Source organism: Ochotona princeps, chromosome 11 (assembly GCF_030435755.1).
Source record: "Ochotona princeps isolate mOchPri1 chromosome 11, mOchPri1.hap1, whole genome shotgun sequence".
NCBI classification, from domain to species: domain Eukaryota; kingdom Metazoa; phylum Chordata; class Mammalia; order Lagomorpha; family Ochotonidae; genus Ochotona; species Ochotona princeps.
Genome location: NC_080842.1, coordinates 57,825,457 through 57,838,650, shown reverse-complemented (window position 1 = coordinate 57,838,650; position 13,194 = coordinate 57,825,457). Strand labels below are relative to the sequence as shown.

The 13,194-nt window shown below is 40.6% G+C and overlaps 1 protein-coding gene across 6 annotated transcripts in view; it reads left to right on the top strand.

Annotated features, from left to right (window-relative positions):
- RBPJ (recombination signal binding protein for immunoglobulin kappa J region) overlaps nt 1–13,194 on the top strand; it is an 85,568-nt gene that overhangs the window by 41,728 nt on the left and 30,646 nt on the right. For all 6 annotated transcript variants that reach the window (XM_004579164.4, XM_058670246.1, XM_004579165.3 and 3 more), the window contains one exon: nt 7,685–7,723. In XM_004579164.4, the coding sequence (XP_004579221.1) occupies nt 7,685–7,723 (39 nt within the window). The remainder of the gene's footprint in view (nt 1–7,684; nt 7,724–13,194) is intronic.

The following is a 13,194-nucleotide window of genomic DNA, read 5'->3' as shown; positions in this document are numbered from 1 at the left end:
GACTCTGAGTAATGATTTATTTTTTAAGGCATACACGTGGAAAAGTGCCAAACAAAGGACCTTAGCTGGTTCTGATTTTCTGCCCAGTAATATGAAGGGGAAATTGTTGAAACATCAAGACGGATAAAATATGATTGCCCCTTCAAGGCTGACCTACTGAATGAGATTCATAATAACAAATACCATGAAATTGGAATGGACCCTTCAAGACAAGTACTTATGCACATGGCCTTAAATAGGGAGTACTTAGAAAAAATGTAATGTAGAAATCTTTCTTTGGTGCAAAATATTTTCGACATTCATGTATAGTTTTCTTTAAAGTAGGCATTTTCATGAACCTTTGAAGATCTTGTATGTAGTTAATCACATATGTAATGAAGGGTTAACATAAAGAACATATAAAGAACTCCTACAACTGAATCATAAAAAAAGCCCATTAAAAATGGAGAAGAGTCGACCGGCTTTCCAAAGAGATTTTACAAATGGCTAACAGTACATGAAAATATGCCAGCATCATTAATAGAGGAAATGCAAATCAAAACCGCAGTGAGAGATAACACTTCACACCATTAGATGGTATTGCTCTCAAATTATTGCTGTCAGAAAAAATAACAAAGTAACAACGGTTGGCAAGGATGTGGGGAGATCGGAGCCCTTGTGCAGTGGCTACTGTAAGAGTGTAGCTGCTGCAGAAAACAGTATGCTTCCTCAAAAAATTAAATACAGACTTGCCCTGTGAGAGTCTACTTCTGGGCATATGCTCCAGGAAAGCCAAAGCAGGAACTCAAAACATTGACAGTGTTCATGTATGTCCACAGCAGCACTGTTCATAACAGCCACAGTACAGCAACGACACAGATGGCCACCTACACGATGGGCCTCAGGACTTAAGTGAATGAAGGAGAAACACAGATGGACCTGGGAGGCGTCATGGCAAGTGGAAATACACCTGAAACAAAAGCACAAATACTATATGCTTCCATTTATATGAAGTGCCTAGAACAGTCAAATTCAAAGACAGGAAGTAGCCAGTGTTTGCCAGGGACTGCAGGGAGATGAAAGAATGGAGAGCTTCTGCTGTTAAACAGGGAGATGAGAAAGTACTAGAAATGGCTGGTGATCATGGAAGCTTAACAGTGCCAACTGCATCTAATGCCATGGAACTGCACACTTTAAGCTGTCTAAAATAATACATTCTGTATTTTGTTTCTTTTACATAGAAACATCCACTTAGTTGTGACTGAAGTGACACCCTAGAGTAGTAGTAACTGGGATCAGCTTTGAGTGCCCCTAGGGTACTGTTGGGTTGGATGTCAGCAGGTGCCCATTACGGAAAACCAGCCCCAGGGATTGAGTCTTTGACTTCCCCCAAGAACCTGTGCAGAAGTGCTCTCATCCCTGACTTCAGCTGAGACTGAGGCACGGAGCTCACAGTGCTGCTTCCCGTGAAGGCAGGATTTGGGCTCCTCCTGGCCCCGGGCTTGCACACTTGGCTGAGCTGTGTGTGCTCATCAGCGCGTTCAGGCCTTCAGGCCTCCAGTCCTCCAGGGGGCTTCCTTCCTGTGCCTCTCCCCACATCCTTATCTTTTCCTTTCTCCACCTTGGAGAATGCAAAACCAGAAGGCCAAGGCAGTCATCCTTGATTGAAAATCCTGCAGACCATTTGAAAAGGCAACACGGAGGGAGTTACTAGCAGAAATTCAATGGTTAAGTTTGGAAACCCTTGTCATTGCATTTCACTTTGTGGAAGTCATACGTTTCTGTGAAGATATGTCTTTGATTCTTTGCATTTGGCATGTGATTACCCTAGTGAGATTTGCTGAGTAAAAAATTGTGGGTTTTTTTTTTCTTTTGTAAATTTTTGTTATATGCTGTTCTCTGTTTTTAAGCTGGAACAGAGTTGCTGTAATGTAAAAGCAGGACCCAACCCCTCATCTGTATCCCTCAGCCCAGGATATTCTTGCCTTTTCTCTTTCAAAAGGAATTCACTGACTTAAGGGAGTGATGCAGTTGGAGTTGCAGGGACTCAGTGATGTCAAGGAGTCATTTGCTTCTTAAATAGATAAGAACCTTGGATGGCAGGTGTTTTCCTGAAATGATTTTTGTATGGGAATTCCTGCTTCAGCAAAATGTAATTGCCACCTTCACATGACCCCAGACCAACTGGAACCCAGCTGGCCATCATTAATGCCTTAAAGAGCACAGCATCACTGACCAGTGAACCAAAGGGCAGTCATGAGCTGTACTAGCCAACTAGGACCTTGGGTGTAGCCAGTCATGAGCTTTTCAGTCCCAGTTTCCATCTCTTAAGAACTGTTGCCCCTAACTCTTCAGGGAGCAAGAGCTACCACTGTGCCTAACAGTATAGCTACTGTAGTCCACCATCCCAACACCAGTGATTGGCTTTTTGCCCATTGGGTGAGCTGACCCAGTTTGGGGGTTCTACAGCAACACCTCCAGTTAGCTTAGGGCGTTGTTTGGCAGCAAAGTCACTTTGATTCTAGAGCTGGTGCTTGAAGTGGGTGTTAGTTGATATCTAGAAAATACAATTTTATTCTGCTGTTTACTGAAGCCAGACTTAGTAGAGAAAAGGACCTGTCAGAGTATGTAATGCATTGTAAAACAAAGGGGATTTGCTGCCCATAATATCACTGATAATTCTGCACAGGGTGTGTGTGCAATATGGGCATACCTGGGAAAAGCCAGGCAGGCAGCCTTGCTTTTTGTGTGCATGGGTTAAAACATTCTTGATTAATGCAAATTATATTTTATTAAGCATTCTATGTATGTTTTTGCACAGTTTCAAATTACTGCATGCAAATTTCCAGAATTAAAATGTCTGGGTCTAAGGAATACAAATGTTGTGTTAAGTAGGTGTCACTAAAATGTCTTTCAAGACGGTTGCACAAATTTAAACTCCCTAAAGTGAGTGACAGGTCCTGCTTCTTTTTTTGTATTGTCAAACTTTCAATACAGCAAATAATTCTTAAGTAATTGTCTTAATAACATAGAAGCTCTTGCAGGGAGCTGGCTATGGAGTCTTTGTAGGTCACCTCCCTTGTTTGCATGCTTTTTGAGAGGCTGTCACTACCAGGTTCTGTGGCAGAGTCAGGTCAGCATTTTGATTAAGAGATGAATGCTTTGCTGGCTGTGACCTTTCTGTTTGATTCACAGAAAAGCTTATAAAATACTACCAAGATATGTCAAACATTAATATTTACTATAAGCACGTTATTGCTGTTTAAAATGTATTTGTATATGCATATGTATGCACACACAGAGAAGTGGCTTTTTTCTCTGAGTCATGTGAAGTTGAGATGTAGACCTAATATCTTTTTCTCCTTACATACTGCAGTGAAGGTTTGTAAAAGCAAAGATTTCTTCCATGTGTAATCTCTGTATAGTTATCAAAATACTGAAATTAAAATTGATACAACTGTATTACTTCAACCACAAATATTATCCAAATGTTGTACTTGGTCCATACTGGATTCTCAAATATATACTTAGTTAAGAAAAAAGAATCTGGAGATTAGGAGAGAATGTTCTGTGTAGTCTTTCTAATGAGTGTGTTGTGTTTTTGTAACTCCTTCACAGCAGTCGCTTTGCTTTCAGTGTCATTGTTGTCAGCAGATAAAGAACAGACACTAACATGATACTGATGCTGAATTGGGTTCCTTTCCTCCTGTTGGGTTCCTTTCCTCTTCCTCCTATACCTCCTGTATAGTGCTGCTTCATTTCAGTTCTTCTCAACTCTGTAAGATTTACATACTGTTACAGATTTGGTGCAAAGTTTGGTTTAATTATGAGTTCAGATGGTTCATTGTTGTCTAATTCTTCTCTATAGATGTGCCTCACAAGTATTTCTTGTATTCATTAATTTTGTTGTCACTTCATTAAACAAAATTGTGAAGTACAGGAAATTTTAGTTATAACAGCAGAATTTTCTGCATGATTAAATTTGATTTTTAAACTGGGTTTTGAAAATTGGAGTTCTGGTGCTTTACTAGACAATAGTGTTGGTAGCTTTGTTTTTCTGTTGTCCTGTGGTGGTGTAATTACTATAACACCTATACCTTATTGTGGTTTTCCCTCCTCTTTTGGTTTTTGACTTTTTCTCAAGTGAAGCATTTTTTAGCAAGAAAAGATGATAAGATTTTTCAGTTTTGATAACTTTTATCATGTTTGTCCTCTGTACATTTGTGGTCATGTACTTAGCAGATTGGTGATTAATATATCTGATATGGGATAGAACAGCATTGCACCTCTGTGACGAGCACCAGGGAAGTAGGTATGTGTATGTGTAATAGGTATGCAGGCTTGAAACTTATTTGAATAGTCACAGTATTAGAGGATGTATGGGAGCCTCACTACTATTTACAGGTAGGAAACATCTGATGATAGATGGCAACTTTGAAGAAGTCCTCATGCTTCTAGGTGGTATGAAATCAGATTTAACTGTAGAAATGCACATTTTTTTTCTAATTTTTCTTAATTGCAGTGTGAGATCATTGTCATCCAAGAAAGAAATTACTGTCAAACAGGCTAGATTAAAATTGTACTTCTCGTTTGCATACTGAAGAATATAAATGTTTCTTTGCCATAGTAGTATGAGTAAACCAGAAATGTGGGCAAGCACAAGTTTGATGCATTCCCCTTCCCAGGCTGAGGAACAAACACAGAGCAGGTAGGGAAGGGGAGGGTGCAAATCAGTAAAATACTCTAGCTCATTTGGCTAACTGTTGTTTCTTCTTCAAACCAAAATTGTTAACATTTTCCTTTAGCACATTTACCAGAAAGTATTGTTACTTTTAAATTAATATTTATGTAGCATGCAGAAAAATTGACATCTTATACAGCTAAAATATTGATGATCTTTAATTGTCAAGAGAACTTGTATTACAGTGATTATTTATTGCAATAAAAAATTAACTCACTGTTTTAAATTAAAAGGACTTCTAGGGTACTTAAAATATAGTCTTCTAAAAGTGTTTTTTTTTTCTTTTTCGGCATTAAGTTTATGAAATACCCATTATGGAAGTTTGACTGGTCTGGCTTACTTCTAGGTCAGTTTCCAACACGGATCATGTTGCTAGTGATACTGGGCTTGTTTTTCTTTTTTGAGGGGGGTGTGGGGAGGGGGCGTCCAGCAGCTACACTTGTTCATTTGGCAACTGATCATAGTTTTTAAAAGATATATTTATTCATTTTTTATTGGAAATGCAGATATACAGACAGAAAAGGAGAGACAGAGAGGAAGATCTTCATCTGCTGGTCCACTCCAAGAGGCCTCAAAAGTCAGAGCTGAGCCAATCCGAAGCCAGGAGCTTCTTCTGGGTCTCTCATGTGGATGTAGGGGCCCAAGGCTTTGGACCATCCTTGACTGCTTTCCCAGGCCACAAGCAGGGAGCTGGGTGGGAAGTGGAGTGCTGGGATTAGCACTGGTGCCCATATGGGATGCCAGTGTGCAAGGCAAGGACTTTAGCCGCTAGGCTACCACGCCAGACCCTAGTGATCATGTTTTTAAAATAGGTAGGAAGGAAAAGCACAAGTGTTCTTGCCTATCTGTCTCTCTGTGTCCTAATTGGTGCTGGGAGAGGCAGCCTTATTTGTTCATTTTAATCAATCTGAGCAGGTAGTAAGTATACTGTGCTGTGGTTCTGTTAAGTACTGTTTTGTTTTCATAATGTAAATGTTTTCATGAATTTTATTGAATCATCAATATCCAAAAAAAAAAGGATTTTTTACTGTAGCTATTTCTTGTTTATTGTGTGAGTATATAAGGTTAGTGGTGAAAATTCTTCTTGGGAAGTACAGGATACCTGTGAGAGGGCTTTGAGAAGTTCATTTAAAAGTGAAAAATTAGGGGCTGGCATGGTACCATAGCAGACTGGTTATCCACCTGTGACACTGGCATCCCAGGGGGTGTGGGGTTGAGTTCCAGCTGTTCCGCTTCTGATCCAGCTCTCTGGCCTGGGAAAGCAGAGGAGGACAGTCTAGGACCTTGAGCCCCTGCACTCTCATGGGAGATCTGGGTGAGGTTCCTGGCTTCTGTCTCCTGGGTTTAGACTGGCCTAGTACTGGCCATCATTGCATTTGGACAATAGACAAGTAGATGGGAGATAAGTCTCTTCCTCTCCCTCTCTCTCTCTCTTTCTCTCTCTTTCTTTCTCTCTTTCTCTAACTCTGCCTTTCAAATAAAATAAATGCATTTGTAAGGAAGAAAAAAGTGAAAAATTAAAGGCAGGGTAGCTTTCCTTAAAATCCTTACATTTATTTTGAAAGGTGGGAAGGGAGAGGAGAGGGAGACCTCCCATCACTCTCTTCTCCCGATTGTCTGAGAAGGCTGTGCTGGGCCAGCCAAAGCCAGGAGCCGGGAGCTCAGTGCAGGCCTCCAGCGTGGCTAGTAGGAACACCACTCCTGGAGCCCTGAACTTGCTGCTGCCCAGGGCATGCATCACAGGAAGGTGGAATCCAGAGCTGGAGCTGGCACTTGGATATAAGATCTCAAATGGCAACTTAACTGCTGTGTCAAAGTTTATTTTGGTATAAAATTTTTCAAACCATGCAGATATTGTCAAAATCTACACTTCCTTTTATTCTTTTGAAGATTTATTTATTTGAAAGGCAAGAGAGAGTGTGAGGGAGAGATATAGTGAGCTCTTTGATTCGCTGGTTCTTTCTCTAAATGGCCTCAAGAGCCAGGAGCGTCGTCTGGTTCTCCCAAGTGCATTCTGGGCCTCAAGGCACTGGTTCACCCTTGCTGTTTCTCCAGGTGAATTAATAGGTAGCTGAAGTAGAAGTGAAGCAGCCTGAGACGGATTGACCCTCTATACCACATCACTGCTCTAATAACAATACATTGCCCACGAACTTCTGAAGACCCTGCTTGTACAGCATCCTGGTTTATCTTGACCATCTTCTCACTGCTAAAAAGAACGGAGTGACCATTGTGATGAGGCTCTTCAAAAAGTTTGTAGAACCAGCCACTCCAAATATAGGTTGCAGATGTCTCAAACAGCAGCGTAAATGTTATACCACATGCCTACTGCAGAGCATACATGTCTTAATTCCATTTTTTTCATGAACTTTTTGAAGTACCTTATGTCACTATGTCTGTTTTATAGCTGGGGGAAACAAGCTTAACGATTACAGTACAAATACATACTGACTCATTGATTTGAACTTAAGGTAATTTGTACTCTGGAGCTTTACTCTGAATCTGCAGTTTGTGACATTAGACAGTTTGCTTTTTACATCTTTAAAATGGGGTCAGTATGTGCCTTATGAAATTGCTTTGTAACTAGTAAATGGGAGAAATGGATGGGAGGAGTGTAGTACCTCGCAGGGGATAAAACCACTTCTGAGTGCTGTTCCACCTCTTGCCCGGGAGAGCTGAGACGGGGCCTTCACCGTTGGGGGTTTTTTGGTGAGCTGTCTCTGAAAGATAAAACTATCCTTCCTCATTTGATCTGTGACCTCCTTGCCCAGAGTAGGAGGAGACCGCCTCCTTAGAGTATGTTGTTGAAGAACTTTGAAGTGGGTGTTTTGTTATTTCTGGGTACACCTGACTGTTCCTCAGTAAGGTTGAAGTTTAAGTCCTGAAGTGTATTTTGGAGTGCCTGTAAAAGCTCACAGTGGAGTTTATCACACAGTCTACTTAACTGCTCTTTTTCTTTTTTAGGAAATTTGGTGAGCGACCACCACCCAAGCGACTCACTAGGTAAGCATTGTCTTGGTCAGCCCTCACTTCCTGAGATTGCATACCCTGCCTGGTTAGATGTTGTTAGGTGTTCCCAAGCAAAGCATTCAGGTGTTGCTGACTAGCTCATTAACTTACTCTCATGCTTCCTTCCCCCACTTCCTGTGTCCTCCGAAACAGCAGGAGAGGATACATAGTTCAGGGGAAAGAGAAGCCATTTCAGGAAGTAAGCCTAAGTGTTAATCTTGCATAATGAATATATCGAGGGCAGCAATACAGTCTCCTAAATCTAGTTTTGTTTATCCCATCACAATTTGTTGAGTGTAAGACTTAAAAGGTTTAGTGGATTTTTTTATTGAATGCTTTTAGAAAAGAACTGTAAAGATATCAGGGTTTAACCAGTTTTTAATGAGTATGAATATTACACTATGTTCTAATTATGCAGTTACATTTTAATTAGTGATGTTACTTAAAAGTATTAGTTTTGAAAGTGATTTTTTTAAGCTTTGAGTCAATTCTAAAACTGGATTGTAGCAGTTTCTTTTTGTCTTTGAAGAAAATTGTATGCCGATATGTCTATGTCCCTTTCTGTTTGTTTTCAAACTCAAGTTGGCTTCTATACTACTGTTGTTCCACACCTTTCCCCCCACATCACATCTTAACATCTTCTATGTGATAGTCCTCTAGAAGAACTCCCAGATTTCCTACCATCTTCACACCTTGTTGATGGCTAGCTTTGTAAGTTATTCTCAAATTTTTGCTGTTAAAAATTATTGCACTGAATGAATGAAAGACTTGCTAGAACTCAGGAGACATTGGCTTGGGTTCCTACCATCCGAGTCCGGGGCATCCTGATCATCGGGTAAGGACAGCGATAGACTGAGGCCCTTAGCACAGAGTGATGACTTGGGGTCTGCACAGCCTATGCATCCCTCATCCGACGTCCACCTGATACTGAGAGCTGCACGTTGTGGAACAGTTTGAATTTTGAAAGAGGGATGTTCAGACCCTTACAGGGTGCACACATTGCACGATGCATAAAACTCTGAAATCTTAAACACTTTTGGACCCAAGCATTTTAGCTAATAGATATTCATCCTGTGTTAAAATAGTTAACTTTATCAGGCTATATATTTTCTACTTATATAACTTATAACTACTTCTTTACATAAATAAATTAATAAATAGTTGAAGTGGAGTGGCTTTCCTTACAGAAGAAAGTGCCCTGATCAGTGCACCGAAGTGATGACATTCAGTGAGCACCGTTTGACAACTACCTTAGTGATTGCTTCAGGCAGAAATCATCAATGGAAGATATATAATCTACTGAATTAAAGCTTGATGAAAAATAACGTGTTCACATTATCTCAAAGTATACACACTATTCACCAGAAGTGGACAAATCTCTATAGTCCAGTTAGGACTTAGTATCATTTGTGTGATATTCTTGCCCAAACTACATAAAACAAATTTCAGGGGCCCGGCGGCATGGCCTAGCAGCTAAAGTCCTCGCCTTGAAAGCCCCAGGATCCCATATGGGTGCCGGTTCTAATCCCGGCAGCTCCACTTCCCATCCAGCTCCCTGCTTGTGGCCTGGGAAGGCAGTCGAGGGCGGCCCAAGGCTTTGGGACCCTGCACCTGTGTGGGAAACCTGGAAGAGGTTCCAGGTTCCCGGCTTCGGATTGGCACAGCACCGGCCCGTTGCGGCTCACTTGGGGAGTGAAACATCGGATGGAAGATCTTCCTCTCTGTCTCTCCTCCTCTCTCTATATCCGGCTTTCCAATAATGATAAATCTTTTTTAAAAAAAAAAGTCTAAGCTTCTCAGATTGAAACACAGCAATTCAATGCTGGTGAGAAAAGATGAATTTATTAAAAAAAAAACAAATTTCAGTCTAAGTAAATGTTAGGCACAAATGGAGGGACCTTCTATAAAATAAATTAAATTTTCTATTCAGAAATCACAAGGTCATGGTAAATGAAGACTGAGGAGCTGCTCCAGATTATAGGGAGCCAACGAGATCTAGCATCACATCGTCTCTGTTTGAGTGTCCCAAGTAGGAAAGGTGTGCTTTCCATCTTTGCTGTGAGGCTGAAAGTGGCAGATGCCTCCTGTAAGGGGTCAGATCCTAAGCAGAGGCTTGGCAGTCCAGATGGAGTTGCTGTGACTTCATAACTGTGCTGTGTCCCGAAGTCCTCAAATGGTAGGAACCCATGCCAATGTTTCCTGAGCCCTACTAAGTACAGAAATGACAGCGAGACAGATTATAATCAGCTTGACCAAAATCATTGATTAAGTATTAAAAGCAGCAGAGGTAACGGATAAATTATGTGTATAAGAACCAAGATAAAGGTAACAGCAGGATTTCTAATCTGAATCTGTGCTTTGGCTTAGGTAGTGGAAGAATAGTTGTGATGTGCTCAAAGGGAAAATACCTGTCCTCCTGGAATTCTGTACCCAGTGAAGGCAATTTAAGACCTCTTAGAACATGTTTTAAAACTTCAGGAATTCATGAAAAACAGTCATGATGCTAAACCATTTCTTTGGTCAGGAGGACTATCATACCTGGTAGAAAACAGATTCTGTGTAATTACTATCATGTCAACAACAAGAAAAGTGACATCACTGCAGGTTCTAAATGTGATTGAAAGATAAGTGAGTGTTGAGCTTCAAGAAGCAACAGATAACCAGAGTAGCCCTTTAGGTAAATAAATTAAATGTGTAATCATAAACCTGCTGACATAGGAAACTGAACCAGATGGCATCAATGTCCAGTTCTACCACAGGTTTAAGAAAAAATACTGCCAGTTTTGTATATCCTCAAGAGATAGAGAACAGGACAGCCCAACTCTTTCTGTCAGGACAGCAGTACCCCATGTCTTTTCTTTCCTTCCTCCCCCCCCCCTTTTTAAGATTTGTTTATTTTGGGGGAAAGTCAGATTTACAGAGAAGGAGAAACAGAGAGAAAGATTTTCCATCCTCTGGTTTACTCCACAAGTGGCTGCAGTGACCAGAGCTGAGCCTATCTGAAGCCAGGAGCCAGGATCCTCTTCCGGGTCTCCACCCAGGGAGTTTTGAGCCACCCTCTACTGCTTTCCCAGGCCCAAGCAGGGAGCTGGAAGGGAAGTGGACCAGCCAGGACATGAACTGGTGCCCATTTGGGATGCTGGTTCTGGTGGGTAGAGAATTAGCTAATTGAGCCATTGTGCCAGCCCCAGTGTTACCCTATGTTCAGAAGCAAAGACATCATAAGAAAATAAAGCTACAGAATAATATCCTTTGTGAACAATGATCCCAAGAAATCTTAGCAAATTTTGATAAAATCCAAAAGTGTATTAAAGCAACAATACATTATGGCCGATTGAGATTTATCTGAGGAATGGAAAGTAGTGTAATTCAGTATATTAGTAGAACAATAAGGAAGATCAAAAATCATCTCAAAGGATTTAGAAAAGCTTTGACATTCAGTCTTTGTAAAAGTTTTCAGTGAAATAGAAATGAGAAGGAATTTCCTCATTGGGATAAAGGTTACCTACCTGCTAGACGCCTTTTATCATTTATGACTGTTCTTAGTGGCTAAAGGCTGAGTGTTTTTCCTGTAACAGTGGGAACAGCATCAGGCCAGGATTATACTTGGGGTTCTAATTAGTGTAGAAAGTCCTGAAAAATTAAAGAGATTCAGATTGGAATGAAATTATAACTATCTTTATTTGCAAATATTATAAACATCTCTAAATAGAAAATTTTGTTGGGTCCTTGAAAAGCTACAAGAACTACGGTGTTTATTAGCAAGGTAGTAGGATACATGCTAAGCATAAGATTACATTGTATTTCCATGTTCTAGCAGTGAATAATAGGAAACTAAATTTGAATGTGGTATTTTACAGTAATACTAAAAATATGTAACTCTTAAAGGAAAATCTGAAATGAGACTACAAAACCTTGAGTGAAACCACACATTGCTGAGGGAACCTGAAATTGTAAGAAACTTTTCTTCTAACAAGGCAATATTGTTAAGATGTCAGTTCTTCCCAAATTGACCCACAGGTCCAATACAGTCCCAAGCAATATCTCAATAGGCTTTCTTGTAGCTGTTGACAAAGTGCTTCTAGAATTATATGGAGATGCAAAATCTGAAGTAACCAAACACAGCCTTGAAGAGATGAGAACTCACACAAATTTAACAGCAACAGTTCGTATAGTTAATAGAAAAGCGATGACCAGTTATTTCGTAAAAATCTATTAATGCACTAATTTGAAACTCGGGACATGTTTTTTCCTTTTCATACTCTATTAGGTTTCAACCTTACAGTTATTTTCCTACTTCTCCTTAAAAAAAAGTCTCATTTCAAAACTTTTTACTTGATCAATAGTTTTTCAGAACCCCCATCCCCTACCATTTAAAACTTTGTTTGTTTCAAAGGGAGAGAGAATGGATCTTAAATCTATAATTGCCAGGATTGGCTGGGCTAAAGCCAGGCGTCTGGGTCTCTTATGTGGGTAGAAAGCACCCAATACTTGAACTACCACTGCCACCTCACAGGGTGCACAATGAGAGGCAAAGACAGGACTCACAGCCAGGCACTGCAGTATGGTATGCAGAGGAATGCTCTGCCATCTTCTTGTCCTGGACTAACACTTTTTTAAAGCCCATCTCCTATTCCTCTCACTGTTCTGTGGCTGCTTGTCTATATGTGATCAACTGCACTGGTCAGAATTAGTGGGGATAGGGGCCAGCACCATGATGTATTACCCTAAGCCTCCACTTGCAGTGCCAGCGTCCCATAGGGGCACCAATTCTAGATCTGAATGTTCTGCAAATAATGTGCCTGGGAAAACCAAGACTCCTGCAGCCATATGGGAGACTGGAAGAACCTTCTGGATCCCGGCATTTGGAGAATGAACCAGCAGATGGAAGATCTCTCTCTTCTGTTAACTTTATTTTCACATAAAAACAAATCTTGTAAGAACCAATAGAAATAAACAGTTTCTGAAATTCTCTTGGATTATTGTTGAGGAACCCTTACATGAATTTAAGAAACGGCCTCTCAGATTCCTTCTGTTCCCAATATTTCCTACAGTATAAGGACTTGAAACATTGAAATGGTTTATTTCTAAAATCTGTTTAAGTGAAGCACAGAGTGTTTGGGTTACATTCATAATATGATGGTCTGTGGCCATGTGAGAGGGCAAAACCAGGTGACAGGATTTGAACTAGTATACCTATATATTTGTCAGAAAATTTTTTTAAGATTTATTTATTTGTTTGAAAGAATGACAGAGTGAGGGGCAGCACAGAGAGGCAGCTCTTGCATTTATTGGTTTGCTCTGCAGGTGGCCACAAAGGTCAGAACTGGGGCAGTCTGAAGCCAGATGTCATGAGCTCCTAGGTCTCCTATGTGGGTGCAGGGTCCCGTGACTTTGGGTCGTTCTCTGCTGCTTTCCCAGGCCACAAGCAGGGACTGGATGGGAAGTGGAGCAGCTGGCACCCA